The sequence below is a fragment of the Coprinopsis cinerea genome (genome assembly GCF_000182895.1).
Source record: "Coprinopsis cinerea okayama7#130 chromosome 12 map unlocalized cont3.12, whole genome shotgun sequence".
Taxonomy (NCBI): Eukaryota; Fungi; Basidiomycota; class Agaricomycetes; order Agaricales; family Psathyrellaceae; genus Coprinopsis; species Coprinopsis cinerea.
This window is the reverse complement of record NW_003307533.1, coordinates 1,898,535-1,916,313: the sequence shown is the minus strand read 5'-3', so window position 1 is coordinate 1,916,313 and position 17,779 is coordinate 1,898,535. Positions and strand designations below refer to the sequence as shown.

General features: G+C 50.1%; 11 protein-coding genes across 11 annotated transcripts; 6 read left to right on the top strand and 5 right to left on the bottom strand.

Moving 5' to 3' along the window:
• Positions 1-266: 266 nt before the first annotated feature.
• Positions 267-1,224, top strand: CC1G_15476 (hypothetical protein; the record flags this gene model as incomplete). The annotated part of the gene is made up of 3 exons (XM_002910153.1): positions 267-319; positions 377-1,118; positions 1,198-1,224. The coding sequence occupies 3 exons, from the start codon at positions 267-269 to the stop codon at positions 1,222-1,224; spliced, it is 822 nt and encodes a 273-aa protein (XP_002910199.1).
• A 561-nt stretch (positions 1,225-1,785) lies between these two features.
• CC1G_15475 (CMGC/CLK protein kinase) lies at positions 1,786-3,119 on the top strand (the record flags this gene model as incomplete). The annotated part of the gene is made up of 7 exons (XM_002910152.1): positions 1,786-1,840; positions 1,894-2,080; positions 2,130-2,296; positions 2,351-2,463; positions 2,515-2,638; positions 2,692-2,954; positions 3,003-3,119. The coding sequence occupies 7 exons, from the start codon at positions 1,786-1,788 to the stop codon at positions 3,117-3,119; spliced, it is 1,026 nt and encodes a 341-aa protein (XP_002910198.1).
• Positions 3,120-3,918: 799 nt separating this feature from the next.
• CC1G_12606 (hypothetical protein) lies at positions 3,919-4,941 on the top strand (the record flags this gene model as incomplete). Its single annotated transcript, XM_001835226.2, has 6 exons — positions 3,919-4,031; positions 4,114-4,186; positions 4,244-4,430; positions 4,498-4,560; positions 4,627-4,860; positions 4,928-4,941. 6 exons carry the CDS (start codon positions 3,919-3,921, stop codon positions 4,939-4,941), a joined length of 684 nt encoding a protein of 227 aa, XP_001835278.2.
• A 257-nt stretch (positions 4,942-5,198) lies between these two features.
• CC1G_15474 (hypothetical protein) lies at positions 5,199-6,158 on the bottom strand (the record flags this gene model as incomplete). The annotated part of the gene is made up of 1 exon (XM_002910151.1): positions 5,199-6,158. One exon carries the CDS (start codon positions 6,156-6,158, stop codon positions 5,199-5,201), a length of 960 nt encoding a protein of 319 aa, XP_002910197.1.
• Positions 6,159-6,564: 406 nt separating this feature from the next.
• Positions 6,565-6,840, bottom strand: CC1G_15473 (hypothetical protein; the record flags this gene model as incomplete). The annotated part of the gene is made up of 1 exon (XM_002910150.1): positions 6,565-6,840. The coding sequence occupies one exon, from the start codon at positions 6,838-6,840 to the stop codon at positions 6,565-6,567; it is 276 nt and encodes a 91-aa protein (XP_002910196.1).
• A 1,612-nt stretch (positions 6,841-8,452) lies between these two features.
• CC1G_12604 (hypothetical protein) lies at positions 8,453-9,120 on the top strand (the record flags this gene model as incomplete). The annotated part of the gene is made up of 4 exons (XM_001835224.2): positions 8,453-8,507; positions 8,652-8,765; positions 9,028-9,061; positions 9,114-9,120. The coding sequence occupies 4 exons, from the start codon at positions 8,453-8,455 to the stop codon at positions 9,118-9,120; spliced, it is 210 nt and encodes a 69-aa protein (XP_001835276.2).
• Positions 9,121-9,472: 352 nt separating this feature from the next.
• Positions 9,473-9,921, bottom strand: CC1G_15472 (hypothetical protein). The gene is made up of 2 exons (XM_002910149.1): positions 9,908-9,921; positions 9,473-9,842 (listed from the first exon to the last, which is right to left on the bottom strand). The coding sequence occupies exon 2, from the start codon at positions 9,824-9,826 to the stop codon at positions 9,515-9,517; it is 312 nt and encodes a 103-aa protein (XP_002910195.1). The 5' UTR covers positions 9,827-9,842; positions 9,908-9,921; the 3' UTR covers positions 9,473-9,514.
• A 703-nt stretch (positions 9,922-10,624) lies between these two features.
• CC1G_12603 (hypothetical protein) lies at positions 10,625-11,924 on the bottom strand (the record flags this gene model as incomplete). The annotated part of the gene is made up of 9 exons (XM_001835223.2): positions 11,818-11,924; positions 11,677-11,745; positions 11,501-11,618; positions 11,365-11,398; positions 11,221-11,309; positions 11,132-11,162; positions 11,002-11,078; positions 10,825-10,945; positions 10,625-10,770 (listed from the first exon to the last, which is right to left on the bottom strand). The coding sequence occupies exons 3-9, from the start codon at positions 11,594-11,596 to the stop codon at positions 10,625-10,627; spliced, it is 594 nt and encodes a 197-aa protein (XP_001835275.1). The 5' UTR covers positions 11,597-11,618; positions 11,677-11,745; positions 11,818-11,924.
• A 543-nt stretch (positions 11,925-12,467) lies between these two features.
• On the bottom strand, positions 12,468-13,811 carry CC1G_12602 (hypothetical protein; the record flags this gene model as incomplete). The annotated part of the gene is made up of 4 exons (XM_001835222.2): positions 12,468-13,039; positions 13,105-13,145; positions 13,196-13,235; positions 13,301-13,811. The coding sequence occupies 4 exons, from the start codon at positions 13,809-13,811 to the stop codon at positions 12,468-12,470; spliced, it is 1,164 nt and encodes a 387-aa protein (XP_001835274.2).
• Positions 13,812-14,279: 468 nt separating this feature from the next.
• On the top strand, positions 14,280-15,728 carry CC1G_12601 (hypothetical protein; the record flags this gene model as incomplete). Its single annotated transcript, XM_001835221.2, has 3 exons — positions 14,280-14,980; positions 15,048-15,208; positions 15,265-15,728. The coding sequence occupies 3 exons, from the start codon at positions 14,280-14,282 to the stop codon at positions 15,726-15,728; spliced, it is 1,326 nt and encodes a 441-aa protein (XP_001835273.2).
• Positions 15,729-16,042: 314 nt separating this feature from the next.
• Positions 16,043-17,400, top strand: CC1G_12600 (hypothetical protein; the record flags this gene model as incomplete). The annotated part of the gene is made up of 2 exons (XM_001835220.2): positions 16,043-16,807; positions 16,858-17,400. The coding sequence occupies 2 exons, from the start codon at positions 16,043-16,045 to the stop codon at positions 17,398-17,400; spliced, it is 1,308 nt and encodes a 435-aa protein (XP_001835272.2).
• Between the last annotated feature and the right edge of the window lie 379 nt (positions 17,401-17,779).

The following is a 17,779-nucleotide window of genomic DNA, read 5'->3' as shown; positions in this document are numbered from 1 at the left end:
ACAAGGCCCTCCCGAGGCCCGATCTGGCTGCCTGTCCGTCGAGTCGCCTCGCGCATATCCGATAATCATGATCCTGAATGATACAGAGGTATCCATCTCTTCATGATCACTACTTGATCTGCGTTCTACCTCATACACAACTAAGGCAAAGCAGACGCGCTCAGGGAACGGCCGACTGCGGTACTCTGGCAAGGGAACCTTCATCAGAATCACACTTGGTATAAAAGAGACTTGCGTACACTTCTATCTGCGTCACAATCACCTACATGGATCTCAAAAGTACCATGGTTCTTATCTCTCGTGTTACCAGCAAGTCCAGGTAAGACTTACGGGCCCTGATGGAACCTAAATTTGTTCTAATCTACTTCATGTTCAGCCCAGAAGATACTGAATACCGTGTTCACACCCATTTCTCGGAAACCAATCCCTTCTATCGCATGTCCAACGAGCTTTGGGTTGAGATTGGTCAGCACCTGCGTCGTAGAGATCATCTCCGCCTCATGCTCGTCTCGCCCTCCATTCTGGATATCTTCAGCTTCCTCGTCTACCGAACCTTAACTTGTGAAGGCTCTAGCGGTCGAAAGTGCATGGCAATGTTAGCATCGGGGAAAGGGAATGCAATCTTCTATTCTGGACTTGTCCAGGAGCTGACCTTCTTCGCCTACGAGGTTGCCGATCGCTACCTGTCTTTCCAGGTACTTGCCAAGGCCCTCCGAGGGATGTGTCGACTCCGGGGAATCCAGCTCCACATCGCCACCTTCAATAGTGAATTCCTCCTGTATTGCCTCAGGCAGGAGGGTCACATCAAATCCAGCATCAGAGTACCTTCCCCTGCACTCTCAGGACTAACACGCCTCGCCGTGAATGGCTCAAGGATCTTAGTTCAGCTCGGTGTGCACAGGAAACTGGAAGAACTCGATCTCACGGACTTTCTCGACCATGAAGGTCTAGCGCGTGTCACTATGGACTTGACTGGTGGTCTATCGGGAGCGTCCCTCAGAACCCTAAGACTGAGACTTCACCAAGACATGGAACCCGGCATCGCGCTGGACATGATCGACGGTGCCTGTCCCAATCTCCACATCCTTTCTTTGGAACAAGAATATATGAGTGCAAAGGTGAGTCCTCCTACAGGTGTGGTCTTCCATTTAGCTCGAACTGACGGTGGCATGTAGGTGTACCTGACCTCGTTCTTAGAACGTCCGGATCACTTTTGCTCTCTGAAAGCCATTGCATTCAATCCATCCGCAGGGGAAACCCCCGACTTCGGGACATCCCATGCTCTTGGAGGCTACAGTCGGATCGGCCCGTTGCTTCGAGAACTTGGGGAGCCACGTCCTGACCTGCGTGTAGTAAGCTTTGGTTACATATTCTTCTGTAGATCCCCGGTAAGCGGGATATTTGTCGAAGAACGGGAATACGAGGACGGTCAGTGGTGGGCGTCCCATCTAAGGTGGAACGACTTCCCGATGATGGATCCACGGTGTGTGTTTGTAGATTGGACTTAGCAAATACATGGATTCATAACCTTTACCTACTGTTATAACAGTCCCTTATCGCATTGGCGCGTGATATCGAGAAAGTTGGGTGGCGTCTTGGTACAGATCGGATTCTGAGATCTGGGCTGACAATCTATCTGCGCGCTTGCGTCCGCGCGTCTATACCATCCTTTCGCACAAGCAAGGGTTCAGGATGCCGACCTTCTAAGAAAAGTATAAGACAGAAGAGCGTTAGTCGACTCACCCTTCAGAAGCTAACACCTGTCACCCTGAACCGCTGTTAATCATGCTCCCTGCTCACGAACTCAAGCGACTTATTGAGAGAAGATTCGAAGAAAGAGGTTTGTCCTTTTTGTATGACTTGTTGTCGTATACTAAAACTGACGAGCTTCAGCATCTATTGAGAGTACTATTAGTGCCAACTTTCATAAATGCCTTTTTAAAGGCTTTGACCATCGATTCGGCGTCAAGATTATCATCAAGGCCATCGCAACTGGGACAGACGAAAGGTTCGAGAGAAAGCGCATCCGAAGGCTCACCAATGCCCTTGACCGTGCAGCCAATATGTTCCCTCATGTTCAGTAAGTGTCGTTGTGTTACTCGTCCATCCAGACTCCTAAACGACTACAGGTCTCTTGCCACTCTTATGGACTATGAGGTCCACCCTAGCCACACATTCCTCGTGTTCAAAGCATACGGCAAAACGCTCACCGAGGTCATGACCATGCAGCAATTACTTCCATTGCCTTCAAGCCAGATTAAAGGGATAGCGTTCCAGATCCTATCAGCGTTGAGATGTAAGACTCGACAATTTTCTGCTCTGTTCCTGTTCCTCATGTCATGTCCCCTAGTCCTTCACGGTGAAGATATCGCGCATACCGATATCAAGCCCGACAATATTGTTCTTGTGGACGACGCTGTTGCGTCATACGAAGACTTCCAGAATGGAGAATTTGTAACTAAAGTGGGTAGTGAGCTATCGGGTCCAGTACACGGCTAACTCAATTACTTGCAGTACTTGCTCAAAAACATATCCGTCAAACTTGTAGACTACGACGACTTCACCGATCTCCATGCAATACCAAGACCTCGCCATCTTGTTGGAACGTCAATTTACAGACCGCCCGAAGTCATCTTGAGTCCGTCATTTCGAGATCATACATCCGACTCATTCTCACTTCAAAGCCACCAGATATGCCTTGGAGCACGCCTGTGGATATATTCGCATTTGGCTGCACCATTGCAGAACTGTATCTCGGCCGTCCCTTGTTCCCGCATTCTACTGGTCCAAGTCATCAGTTGGCAATTATAGAGGAGAGGCTCGGGAGATTCCCTCATTCCTTCATTGACAGAGTCAACAGGGGGGGGTTTAACGTCTTCAGACCTAACGGAGAAGTTGATTGTGCCGAACCCGTAGCACAGCATTTGGCAGTAGAGGAGAGGAAACATATATCTGTGAGTTTAGCTTGACACCCCTTTCTGAATAGGTTCTGACTGTACTAGCTCTGCATCTTGCGTCCCAACTTACTTGATTTGCTCAAGCTTTGCCTTCATCACGACGACAAGAAGCGATGCTCCGCAAAGGCCGCTTTGCAGCACAGATTCTTTAAGCGCCGATAAACTTATGTACTTAGGCAGCCTTTGATATAAACCTTTCAACGCTGTAGTATCTATATCGGAGCTCTCCTTCCGGAACATCCCAATCGTAGTTGGACTTGTCCCAAAATACCCAACGCACGAACCCGGGGTGTTGGGCACCTGTAGCAGCGGTTACCTTCCCAGTGAGAGGCGGGCCGCGATATCCGGTGTCACATGTTTGTTGATGTGTGCTTTTTGGGTGGCCTGAGCGATGCCAGGTTGGATTGGCACTTCTTCCTTCCTGTCGGTCTCGCTTTCGAAATTGTCGGTACTGTCAGCTTTGGTACAGATATCAAGAAGGGACACGCGCTCAACTCACATAATGAAGCAGTCGACTGTTCGCTAATCCACAATCTTGGGATCTAATGAGTGGCGGCAGTTCAATCTGACCCAAAGCGTTTCGCGGGAACAGGCGACACGATACACTATTGGGATGGCAAGGACAAGGGGCCATATGGATACGAGAGAAAGCTGCCGTGGGGAAAGTTTAGGAATCTCCTTTGCGTCTTGACGATGCGCCCTGATGCGCCCTGGTGTTAACTCGACGGGATCGCGATCGGACTCGGAAAGCTCCTGCCAAGGCTCGTTGTCCCCGCTAACTGTCAGGCACTGTCAACCCGTTCAATCCCCGCGACTCGCATCGGTGGTCGTGCAGCATTTGTATATCTAGAGAGTACGGACCCGGAGAGATGTGACATCTACTGGTCCTCGACAAACGCAGTCTGTGATGGTCAACGAGTGCGTGTGCTACGTCCTTTCCACGTCTACCCCCGCCTAACCCATGTCCCAGTTGTCTCCCAGTTGCTGCCGGCGAGCTAGCTCGTATCCGAGAGCAAATGGATACTTTGAGAGACGCGATTGCTGCAAATATCGCCAGTCGCGCGAGCGAGGCCTGTGACTATTGCCGGCAGCATAATCTTTCCGTGAGTAACATTTTGTACACTACACTGCTAACAGCATTAGTATTGATTCCAAGATACCGGACGGACGGGAAGTGTGACGAAGAGCGACCTTCTTGCGAATGGTGCGAGCTCTTCTCGAGCACAGAGGTAAGCCGCTCGTTACTCGGTGCCTTCCTAAATCAAAATGTTCCACTCTCGTTGTAGTGCTCCTTTTCGGTCGTACACGTTACGCAGCCCCCCATAATTCCGGGCTCTGAGGCCATCACAACGCCGCAGGTGGTATCGACATCCTCCGGGACAAGCGAGAGTGAAGAGTCCAACGCCAATCTGTCTGAAACTGATGAGTTCATCAAAGCGGAGCCGGTTTCTGGTAGTACTATTCCCGTCGACGGTGAGTCCTGAATGTTCGAGACAGCAGTCAAGTCCTACTGTTTCACTCGCTCACCCTTACCATCCAGGTGATTACCAATCCGCGAAAATGGGCGAACTATGCGGCGTAGTCGAAGTCGAAGATAAATTAGGTATGACTATCCTCCGTCGTTCTTTGAAGCCAATATGTTAATACAAACGTGGAGACTGTGCGCCAGTGGCAGAGGATCCCACAGAAATAATGCAAGTCGGGGAGGGGTCGTCATCGGGGTTTCCTATGGAACCCAGTCCTCTCACCTTTCCGAGCAAGGCAGATATATCGACTTGGTTTGACCCGAGTTTTTCTCTGCTGCCATCGAGCGGTAATGTGCAGCCGACACTACCCCAGTACTCTCTCGTTCCCTTATCCGACGGTGCGGCCATTGGCAACGCGGATGAGGAACCATTGGATTGTAAGTGAACCAAGACCGTTCTCAATGGTATCCGCCTTTCTCAAATTTGACATATGCGCGTTTGTAGACAATACCAGGTAATAACTCAGCTCTTTAGGGGGAAGGCTGTACTAATCCGCGTAAACATGTAGTTTTGGGTCGATTGAACTTGAAGTTCTCCGTCAGTACTTTGGCAATCACTTCGTACAGAACGGCTTCGGTCTGCTGTGATAGACATCTAACGTACTCATGAACAGTTGTATACACGTACATTCTTGTATTTACATGAGCAGTGTACGATATACGATATAATTGAGATGTCTCGTAACATCCCGCAGTTAGTAACTGTCCTACATCAGCTATCGACGATGGCGGCTGCCTCCCAGAACTGTACCCCGTCGCCGCAACTTCCCCTTGGCCACCGTCATCTGCTGTGTTGAGCATTGACCCCGGGCCTCGTCCTCGTACTCCCATTCACTGTCACTTTCCCTTTCGACCCTAATGAGATCAATTATCTTGTCAGTGCTTGTGGCCTTGTCCACAAGTTTTTTGGGGTGTAAATTCTTGTGTACTGCGAAATCCTGAGCCTTGTCGTCAAATAGGGCTTGCTCCTGCTGTAGCGTCAACCTGTCAACCGCAGATTCTATGGTCCCCCCAAGATGAGAAGAGCCATGATGGGTTTGTGGAGGTTGAGTGAACATGAGGGTGAGGTCCGCGTCCGTCCGATCAACCGCGATATTGACAAAAGACTTGAACACTTGCAAGATAACATTGGGGTATCGGGGATGCAGACATGTACCAGTCCGATCGTATGGCGAGAGTTCCACAAACGCGTAGCGATCGTCTTCCATTCGGTTCCGCAACGCGATGTATATCGGGGGCTCCCACGTGCGGCTCGTAGCTGGATTATATGAGAAGGGCATTCTCACAATGTAATGGTGCTGGATTATAAATGGGGAGCCGTATACTATCTCCTTAGGAATTAACTGGGGGCGAGGCAGTATCCTCCAGCTAACACCATAGAAGTGGGTGTCTTGAACGAAACTTGAGTTTGACATGTCGATAGGGAATGGGATCCGGCTCAGAAGGACCTCCATGAAATATGGAGTCAGAACTGGAGGGTGTTTTTGTGCAGACGGAAATGATTCGACAATGTCCCTCCATGGAACGGTGACTTTGAACTTCTGTTCTTTGTGCGTGCGCTGATCTGGACTTGGGCTCTCTTCTACTCGGGGGAGAGCAGAACCACCTCCTGTACGCCAGTGTGGATCTGCGGGGGTAAGGGTGTCACTGTCAAATACCACACTGTAGCGGGGCATAGTACAGGGACTAGTGGACTGTGGCCAAACAAGGCTCTGGTTGTTGTTTCCAATAGAGGGGCGACGAGAGGACATTTAAAGTAGACAGGAGATATGCAATGGGAATTACAGGCCACGGTATTGAGAAAATCGAGCTTATATACAACCAGGGTGCCAAGAGAAAATGGAATACAGTAAAATCTAAAACCTTGATATACCTAGAAGGAGTGGAAGAGAGAAAAAAAATGCTCAAAAAAGGAGGGTGAAAGCACGATGATGGGAGGGAGATGTCTGGGATACGATGACGCAATAGATGAGATGGTCCACAACAGTGGAAACACCGATAACGGAATAGGGTGTTCTGGATCCTGGTGCTTAGAAAGACGAGCCTAAGAAACAAAAAGTCTGGAACATACCCGGCCAGAACCTATTGGCAGCACTTTACTTGACTCCACCAAACTGAGAGCCTCTCCCTCCATGAAAACTTGACCACAGAGGCAGGGGCCTTGAGTGAAAGGTAGGTGCCATGATCCTCAGCAAAGGTGGTGACTTGCCCATGCTCATCAATGGACTGGATAGCAACGCGGAAGTGGACGTATTGGCTATCGGCATAGACAATCCGCTTCAGGACTCCGGTGCGAGTAGAGGTGCTGATGTAGATCTTGGGCCTGTCTGAGTTACCAGAGGTGTCGTCGGGAAGCATGTCTGACTCTGTCTCAAAGAAAGAGCCTATGCATACACGGAGGCCAGTCTGTAAGACAAAGTCTGGACGGTCGAGAACCTCCCATTCCTCAGGCCGAGACGAGTTGTAGTCGTTGTGGAATTTGATGACTCTATAGGCGTAGAGCTTGGCGTAGATCGGGTATGGTGGGCAAAATGCCTGAGGACAGGGGCCAAAATGAGTGGGACAGTGACAGCTGGCTGTTGGTTCGATGAAAGAAAGGACATTATTACAAAAAGAAAAGAGAAGGCTTGCTGGAGTTGGACCAAGGGCGGTGGGATGGATAATGAGAGCGAGTGGTAGTTAATAGACAGCAAGCTAAAAAGTGACACATTTAAATAGAGAAAATGTTATCTGACGTGTGTTTGGAGAAGTTTGGCACTAAATGGCCATCTGAATAGAAATGTCGGTCCATCACTGTGCCATCACCGTACAACCGGACTTCAATGTTCCAAGCCAGTTATAGTAAATGTTTCAATTTATTTGCTCAGGTACTCAGGTACAATAGCGTGGATATTGTCAAAGTGCTTCTATGAAAGAAAATGTGCCGGGCTTCTTAGAATTTGAGATACATGTGCCAGATGGTAGAGCATGTGAGTAAATTAGCAATTTCACGTGATAGTATGGAGGAAGGCATGCGATGAATGGTGCAGCATGTGATAAACCACAATTGCATGTGATGCTTTCATCCAGCAAACAGAAGATGCACAAACAATGAGTGTTCCTGTATATATGCTTGAGGCATTTGGGCTCCCTATCCTATCAAAGCTACTATTCTACTCCACAGTCTACCTCTCTACCTTATCAGTCCTAGTTATGGATATATGTCAGATATGCAATGTTGACCACTCAAGTAAGGTTATATATCCACTCATGGAAAAGATGAAAGACTAAATATGCTATAGATTTTGATTCCTCAAGGGCGGGATTTCCTCTGACTGTATTGGGGCATCTCACGGCTTCACAGGCCGACCCATGGACTATAGGGAAGCTACAGAAGCAATGTCCACTCTATCACCAAGCCTCAGCCTCAATACTGCTAGTCAAAGTCTATCGCTTCCTCCATGAACGGGGAATTCAGAATGTTGCACAGTTTCTTTCCCTATTGGATAGCCTTGGCTATTTGATATCAGGGCCCGAGCTTGTTAGTTCCATTATCTTCCCTTCCACCACCTCTGCAGCCCCTTGTCCAAGGAATCTTGAGGTCCATGCACTCTTGGACCGTTCATCCCGCCATCACTTCATAAACTGTGTCATTCAGGAAGGATTCAAGCATGCAGAATGTCACAGCAGCTATAGCTCAATATCTGAGACTATTGCATCTAAGCTCGGTTACCCTACATTTGGCCGCACAGTGCAGTATCTCGACATTTTTATCAAGAAGGATCCTGTATCTGGAGAAACATATAATATTTTTTATATCACCACAAAGTCAACTTTGACAAGTCTTTTCTCTATTCTTGAATATCCAACAACATTATTCATGAACTTCCTTGTCAAGACCGAACTTGTCATTCTCTACCCCATCCTGACCAATAATCGTCAGGGACTCATCAATGCACCATCAACACCTACTAAGCCACTCCCCAAGGTTATGCAATCATTCAAAGAGCTTGGATATGATTTCCAGCTCTCTATGGATGGATGGCGTGAGATGCATTCTCCCCCTGGTCATCATCCGTTTATCCCAACAAACTGCTCTGCAAGACTCCGGGAGACACACGATGGCCTGAGTTTCTCATTATCTCTCAGCACTCAGTCTCTCACACCTCTGTCACATCAAAGCATCCCAGTTATCTGGAGACTTAGATGTGCATGGGCATGTTCCTGCCATGACCAAGATAAGGCTGGGGAGGCGTATCTGAAGGCATTCCGTGCACAATATATCTGTGGGCAGCTTGTTATTAGTAAGTCTCTTCTTTACTATGGAATAATCCTCATACTTACTTTAACTTCACAAACTCAGGTGATTAGACGGTAGACCAACTCCAGTAGCCTTAATAGTAAGGTGGCCTAATCGTCTTTCAGAATATCTTTAGAGTTGATGAATCTTATCCGTTATACATAATAAGTAGGAAAACAAAAATTGTCCCTGCACCCGTTGTCACAACTCGGGTAGCCTACGCAGAATGATCCTTCAATTAATCACTTTGTTAGTACCTTCACTAGTGATTCGGTACTCAATCAAGTCTCTTATTTCCGGGTTGGTGACTTCTGCTTGTCTAATGCTGGTGATAGGAATGGGAGTTATGTAGTGATTAACTCTGCAGTAATCTTCTCCAATTATTCTTAGAATTTTTGGGTGCATTACCTCCTATATTAGATAGACCGGATTCGAGTCCAATCTCCGCCTACTCACTCCGTGGTTTCCGTACATCACGTGTCAAACTCCCAGCTTTGGTGCCCAGGTCCGCCCGGAGGGGCCATGAGTATCGATGATGCTTCTTAATATGGGAACGACATACCGAATTAGGTGCCTTTTTGCCGGGATGCCGGAGTCCCTATTACAGCCTATTACCCCCTATTACCCACAGACATACCCAGTACTCAGAGATTTGGCATGGAATCGATATCTCTCAGGCGTTCACACAAGCCACGTCTAGAAAAAGTACTTAAATCCTTCAAAACGCGATTTATTCTTCCAACTGAGGACGTTTTAATTAGGGTTCACAGCGGTATAAGTCGGCCTCGGCGGGTCAATGGTAATTTTCGGAGGCTGGCAAGTGCACGGACAGATGAAAGTCCACCCCGAAGGGCAGGCAATGGGGCACGCAATGCTGCAAATCGACGTGGTGGGCTTGGGAGGCGGCACCTTCGTGAGGGTAGGAAGGCTCGTAATGACCGGTGGTTGGGTTGGTAGAGGGATGATGGTGACGTCTGGAGGGGGGATATCCGGAGACCTCGTCTCAATGGGCTTTGCAGAAACCCCGAGCAGAGAAGCGAAAGCCAATAGCGAAAGGTACTTCATGGTCGTTCGTCGCTCGCTGTCCTGGCGGTACACACGGTCAGTTCTCTCGCCCACACTCGACGATGGAGAGAAAGAACTTACGTGGGAGAGGTACGTCCCAAAGCCTACCGTCTCTCTTGAAGCGCACTCCCGCCTATTTATACCTGTAGCTTTTCCCAGTGATGTCAGTGTGAGTACAGTCACGAGAACATCGGTGCGAAGATCTTTGGGAACACCCCTCTCCGGCATGTGAGGCATCGCGCAACCTCGGGTGTACCTCGTCAATTCAGAGAGCATCCCTCCCCATATGAATACCACCCGCGTCGCGGGTGCATATACAGAGCATACCCCGAGACATTGGGTGGGAGGCACAGCTGTCTAATTCAAAGTTTCGAAGCCTCACAAAGAAACGTGCATTGTCAACTTCTTGGAGTAGGAGGGTACTTCCTGCCCTGATTTTCATCTGCCAAGCTGGGGTTTGACTTAACCTTACCCACGTAGATCGCTTCTTCACCTCTAGATGGGAAAGAAAGACTCGTCAAGTATAGCGGAGCCGGCCGCCAGTGGAGCAAGTCGCCGACGAAAGGAACTTTCTAGCAGAGGGCGACGGCGTCGTGCGTCTTGTTGTGACTGTCTATTGATGGGAAAAGACGGATATTGACATCGTATTCATCGCGGTCGGCCGTGAAAGGGAGCAGTCTATCATATCCGTACCCTGCTCACTGTACCGATAGTCGGCGCAATGGACCAGGAAGGTCGAAGTACTTCTACGAGGAAATGTGCCCTGCCGAGCTTGGGCGCCAAAAAAGCATTGGAGCGTTATGATTCCTTCTTGGAAATATCGACAGGGCTTCCAGGACGGGGTGCTGCAACGGGAGTGGTTGCAGAGGAAGACTTGACGATCGACAAGTCTCCTCCTTCGAGCGCCTTTTGAGCACGAGTATTCGCCACACTGAGGTAGGTATCTAAAAGCATCATCAGAGGTTGAGGGTCCACGGACAGCGAATGCAAAGACGTACTCCAGAACAAGCTGACGACACCAACGGTGACCATCCTCAAATGCGGTGGTACAACCGTAAAGTTCACGATTTGGGTGGGAATGAAGACTCCCCAGTTACGGATGAGAGTCGGGACGTACGCCTGTAGGATGGAGGTGAGTTGCGTGGTAGAGTTATCCTAGAGGGTCGCCAACATACCTCTTGTATTCGTCCGAACGCCTTCTCCGGTGTTCCTTCCAGCGTGCTCATCGATCCATAGAAGAAAATCACGGCGACTACGCTTTCGAATTGAGCATTCCGCAGACGGGTCAAGGGGTCGGGTACTCACCCGGCGTAAGTAGTGCTTGGTCAAGCCACAACTGCGCGCAGAACCTCTGTCAGCTGAACCCTCAGTAGCCGAACAGTTGGAGAACCCACCCGATAAACCAAAGCTTTGGTCGGGCTGGGGAAATACAGCCGGTTGAGGAATTCGTACCACTTGGTCATCAAGGGACCGAACATGGCTCCTGTGTGGAAATTCCAAGGTAAGAGCGAGAAGAATCGCGAGAAAAGATGACGGACCTCCGTAGAACGTCAGTCGGGCTGTGCGGGCGAACTGGAATGAACCGAGTTAGCAAAATGTGGTATACTTTCGAATACCATGGATCGAAGAAAGAAGTCGAGAGAATTAGAGGCTTTAAGAGGTGGAAAGACGTACGTCGTGGTTATCCAACCCTTTCTTCTCCACCAACTGCTGGGCGATCACATCTCCAGTCCCAAAGAGCCCGGCAGCCGTGATACATTGGACCAGCATGGGTCTTCTGAGCAGAGCTGCACTACGTATCTCTGTATCAGCATGGCTGGATCCCAATAACAAACGCGGTAGAGACTCGCTTATAGGCGCGTAGCAGTTGTGCCATCTCGTTTCTGCGTGGCCGGAGGTCGTTCTATAAATTTTTCACTCTAACGTAGAGATAAATCAGTGTGTTAAAAAGCGCCATGCATACTCGTAGTTGAAAAAGCAATAAAACGAACCTATGAGATCCCTTTCGTCAGGATTTTCTATCCCTCACCGCGTGTATTCTATCGCCACGTAGGTCCTATTGCCAGCAATGTTTGCCAAATCAGACAATGCTCTCCACCTATATAGACGTTGTCGTTCAATTCAGAGCTTCGTAAACGCCAACTACTTACCCAGCGACCGTCCACGACCAACAACGAAGCCGCGCGGAAGAAACCTGTACGAAATCGGCATGCGACGGGTCAGTCGCTGGTGGCTGTGCGATGACCGTCGTTCTTATCGCGATTGGGCGCCTAGCAAAGTTCGAGCTGATCTTGGTCTCGACAGATACCTCGTACACCACTGCACGTCTAACATTGTGCACCTCACATCAATCTCAGAAATCCGTACAATACGGGAGGATAGAGTGCTATATAAGGAAAGGCAGAAATTCCAGCGAAAGAAGACGTCTAGATCTAGACGATCTTCGACGGATTCACCATACAATGTCTTCAAGTTAAGTACAGGCTATACGGGTGTTACAATGACCTCCACAAAACCCCCTGGTTGGGTTGTCGGAGTAGGATATGCAGCGCAAGCGCACGTTGGGCATTGGGTCCCGATAGTCGTCAGGGTGATATACGACCCTGGAGGACACTGAGCGCAGGAATACGTAGGACAATCCCTATACGTCGTTGTGACGGGCGACGGTGCGGTGGTTTGCGTGGTCAGAGTGGGATACGAGGCGCAAGCCCACGTCGGACATTGGGTTCCGACTGTCGTGAGTGTGATGTACGACCCCGGAGGACACTGGGCACACGAATACGTAGGGCAGTCCCTGTAAGTCGTCGTTGTCGTTGACGGTGTGGGAGGAGGAGCTGGGGTGCCGGTGAAGGAGCACGAGCACCATGGACACGCTGTTCCGGTGCTGGTAGAGGTAAGAGTGTATCCGGGTGGACAGGTGCACCGAGGTGGATGAGGGCAGGGTGAAGTTCTGGGGAGGCAAGTGCAGGAGGGGCACGAGCCACTTTCGGTGGTCGTCACAGCGTATGAGGAGCCTGAGCAAGAGCAGGTTGGTTTCGGGGTCATACACGAAGAGGATGAGGTGCTTGGCGCGCATCCACATCGAGGACAACCATTGACTGTCCAGGTTGTAGCTGTGTATCCTGGAACGCATGTCGGACATGGGAGAGGGGGACATGGCGATGAAGTGATGGTCGTGGATGGTGGTCTCGTTGTTGATGCGACGATTTGGCACTGGCTGTAATCTTTGGTAGGTTATTAAAGCTGGATGTCTCAAGTGAACGAATATAACCGCTTACAATCATTGATAAAAACGCATTTCACGAGTGCTTCAGGGACGCTATACGAGGTTTAAACGAGCGCTCTCAAGACAAGAAGTTCCTTACTTACGATTGACAGGCCGTGGGTCCATAGTAAGTGATTCCACCACCTATTAGAGAAGAAAATCAAAGGTAAGCGGGACCGAGAACATGACTAGGAGACATTTGAACGCACATTGTCCACCCAACGGAGCGAGATCGACAGCTTCGTTTGCAACCTCCGTCGCCTGGGGAGTATCAGGTCGAACTCGAGCAAAGATTCGTCCCGAATTTGCACCACGCCTCTTGCGTTCGAGGATCCCCGCATGGTCGGTAGGCGATGCATGCTCCGCGGCTCTCCGATCGCCAGGCTCGAAAGTCGGGGTAGGAACACAGACGCACGTCGGGCACTTCGCCGTCCCGGTCGCTGATAGGATATCTGTGGATCCTTTCGGGCACTCGGCGCAGACGGGGATTGGGCAGCCATCCCATGGGAGGCTCGTGGTTGTCGGAGAAGGGAGTGGAGTCGGTGTCGTCGAACTGGTAATCGGTTTACAGGTGCAATAAGGACAGGTTTGACCCGGAAGAACGTAAGTGGTGTAAACGGTCGTTGACCCGGCGGAGCAAGGCTCGCACGGAATGGGAAGACACGCCAGGGAGATTGAAATTTGGGCTATCAGAAGCCACCCGGTGGAGAAAAGCTTCATGATCTCCTCGAAGATGAGATAGTGCTCATTTTGGATCCGGGAGTCAATTTATATGAAAAGTCATCAGCACAGCTGGTGGTTTGCTGCACGATCACGAGGGCATCGAGGTTCTCAAGGATGCTTCTGGCGGTAGGATGCCGATGAAGTGGCTATCAGAGATGCGCTTCGATGCCTCCGTATAAGCATCGCTTCTGTGAGTTCAGCATCAGTGCGTCCTCGTTTCAACGAGATAGGTCCGAAATCTAACCACCAAGTTTAAAGTCCGCATACGTTCTGGACGGGTAGTAGTAGGACGTGGAGGAGGTTCGGATGCCAGGACGCGTCGTTTACGAGTGTTGCGGCCCTCAGTAGTAAATCAACCGCTCTGTATGGAATCGAACCTGAGGCTTGGAGGAAGGCATTGTTGGGCTACAGCCTCATATCCAAACAAAGACTCGAAGGGTCGCGAGCGCGAGATTCAACTATCTAATGTCATCTTTCAACGATCCTGAGATCTCTATGGATACTCTACCGTCAGAACTTCTGGAACATATTGTCGAAGAATTCACAGTGGACCCCAAGCATGATCATCAAACCCTCGCCAAGTGTAGCCTCGTTTCCCGTGCATTCCGCGCGGCTGCCCAACCCCGGCTCTTTCGGTCGATATCCTTGAAGACACAAGACGAGAACACTCAAAAGCTCATAACGGCGCTGAGTGACAGCCCCGACCGTCTAGCACTACACGTATCCAGGCTCGAAATGACGCCCTCAACTTTCAAGTCATGTACCGTTTGTACGGTTTCCGGAGGACGATGGGTGCCGGGCTGTTTGGATAATTTGCCTGCGTGCCGTACTTGGGCTCGCGTGAAGCTTCCAAACCTTGTCCATTTGGTTCTGGAATGCGGACTCGGCGGCGGTAGCTGTCTGAGCGACCGCTGGGGCCACTTCCCCGTTGCAATACAAAATTGGATCCTCGATATTTGCACCGGGAAAACAGAAGCTCGCCTCCAATCACTCGACATTGAATATTTGCGGAATCTGCCCCCCTCAATCCTCCAGACGGGCCCAACCCTCAAACAGCTCCTTTTTACAGACGCAGCCTTTGACCCTGAGAAGCTGCGGGATCTTCGGGGCGCTGCTGAAAGCAATGATAGCGACCATGGATGGACAAACCTATGTCGGCCTAAACGGTTGGGTTTGAGCCCACTGCACGGCGATTCTGACGTGCGACGCGATCTGCTCTCTTTGGACCCCAAGATATTGTCAGAGGTCGAAAAGCTCCTCGTTGAAACTTGACGCCATTCCCGACGATCCCCAAGATCTCCGGACAACAAACGACGTGTTGAAGGCGTCCGCAAACTCCGTCAAAACAGTTGAACTTGGCATACATGCGAGCTTTGACCCAGCAGTCACCCCGGGTGCGTAGTTCCAAGCATACTAGGAACACCTCTTTGTCTGACATTCGGCCTTTCAGAGCCGTACAACCTCAGTGGAATGCGGAATTTGGCTTACCTCATTTTCGACACCAAGAATTCGTTTTCCTGGAGACATATTTCTGCCATATCGAGCACCCTCGATACTCTCAACGCCGGCATACCCCTGAAACATCTCAAATTGCGGTTTGCGGACGACTATTTACTTGACCCTTACGGAGGGTCAAGGCCGGTCATGTTTTTGGCCCCCCTCAAAGCTGAAGTTGCCAGGGCTTGGAAGAACCTCGACGGGGCCATTTCATCCCTTACTCGCCGTTGTCAATCGACATTCTCGGAAGTCTATGTTGGCTTTCCGGTCGGGTCTAGGCTATCAAATTCGACCAACTCGGGGGAATGGGTAAAACGTCGTCGCGAGATCCAGGAAAAGTTCGTCCCTTCTACGGAGCTGCTACCCGAAACTTCGAAGATCAAGAGGATTCTCTTCGAGTTCAGGGTTACGGACTAGCCTTGGTACGAGCGATACTCGCTTTTCAACGCAGTATAAATCTTCGTATGCTGTAATTGTATTTTGCCCGAGTACGGCTGTCGTTACTCTTAGCACTAAGCACTCCTCCTACTAACCACCAGGAGTCAACACCTTACCGTACTTCACGCGTGTTTTTAGTTTTTCGTAGAAGTAAATTAACAGCCCTGGCTGGAATCGAACCTAAAGCCTGGAGGAGGAGGATGTGGAGCGACAAGCCAGGCGAGGCTGAACGTGGGTTCCACCTTGTACTGTCATCTACTCCGATCATCCTTCAAGTATCTTGCAACATCTCAATGAATACTCTACCCTCGGAGCTTCTGGAATTCATTTTCGAAGAATTCACGGAGAGTTTCGACGACGATCCAAAAACCCTCGCCAGCTGCAGCCTCGTTTCCCGTGCCTTCTGTGCGGCTGCACAACCACTGCTCTTTCGGTCCATCTCTCTGAAGAGAGCAGAGCAGACTCAAAGGTTTGCCACGGCAGTGACGAACAATTGCGACCATTTAGCACTGCACGTGCACAACGTAGAAATTTGGCCTCCAACGTACGCTGGAGACTTTCCTCCTTACGATGCGCTAGCTCGCATTGAGCTTCCTAACCTCGTTAAACTGGTCCTTGGAGCGCCGGATCACTGCCTCCTTTTTGGCACTAACCAACGCTGGAACGAGTTCCCCATCGCCATGCAAAACTGGATCCTCGACGTTTGTAACGGCAAAAGGACCGCCCGAATCCAAACACTTCGCATCGAATGCTATCTCGATATCCCTCCCTCCATCCTCCAGACGGGGCCGTCTCTCAAGAACCTCACACTTATACGTACCAGATTCGAACCCGGGAAGCTACGCGAGCTCAGCGCCCTTGCCAGCCGCGATGGCGACCCTGCAGGAGCCAATCTATGCCGTCCCAGACTGTTGGGATTCAGCGAATCGCAACGCGATCTCCTCTCTTTGGACGCCAAGATCTTTTCGCAAATTGAGGAAATTATCATTGACGTCAAGTCAGATGGCCTCGAGGACCGCCGGACGACGAACGACATGCTGCAGGCATCTGCAAGTACCGTGAACTCGGTCGGCTTCAAGCTTTGCAGTGACTTTACTTCCCCCCTCAGCCCAGGCAAGTCGCGTCTATCCTTGTGAATCCTTTCCACCTAACGTTCAATTCCTCAGCGTTGCACGACCTTGGCTCATTGAAGAATCTGACTTCCCTCATGTTCATCACTGAACGCGCTTTTTCCTCGACCCACATTTCGGCAATCGCCAACACCCTCTCTACGCTCCAACCTGGGATTCCCCTGAAAGCACTCGGAATTCTGCTTGATGGCTACAGCCAGCTCGGAGATCCTTATGGCAGGTTAAAGAACATCCCGTTCATGGCGCCCCTTGGCGTTGGGGACGCGATTGCATGGAAGAAGCTCGACGTGAGCATTTCATCCCTTGCTCACAGCTTACGCTCGACCTTGTCGGAAGTCTTCATTGACTTCCAAGTTCGACTACGACTACCCGACACATTTGAGGGGGATGAACAGCAGAGCCAGGGATGGAATGAGCATTGTGGCGAGGTTCGGGAGATGTTCATAGCTCCGGTAGAGCTGTTGCCTCAAGCGTCAAAGAGCGAGATATTTCACTTTGAATTTAGAGTTCTTAAGGCCTGATTCTATAATCACTGAATGCATACCTCTACAATATGTAGCTAGAGTGAATAAAATTGCAACGTGGCTCCTAACCGGACTCATAATATTGCCTCCTTAACAGTCGAATACCATCGTGTTCGACGAGACCAAATGTCTCTTTGACGACTAGATACAAGAAGATGGAGCTCGTAATATGAGGCGAGACATGTCACATATCAAGAGATTGGATCTTTGAGCGGCGGCTGCTCATCACTATCAATTAAGCGCCCGTGATGAGGACGGTCTGGTTTTAAACTTTCCGACGATTGCGGATTATGACAAGGGCATTGATGAAAGGTGTTTTCCAGTGAATAGAGTTCTGCCGCTGACCCCGAAAGAAACGTTATTTTTGGCCACACTG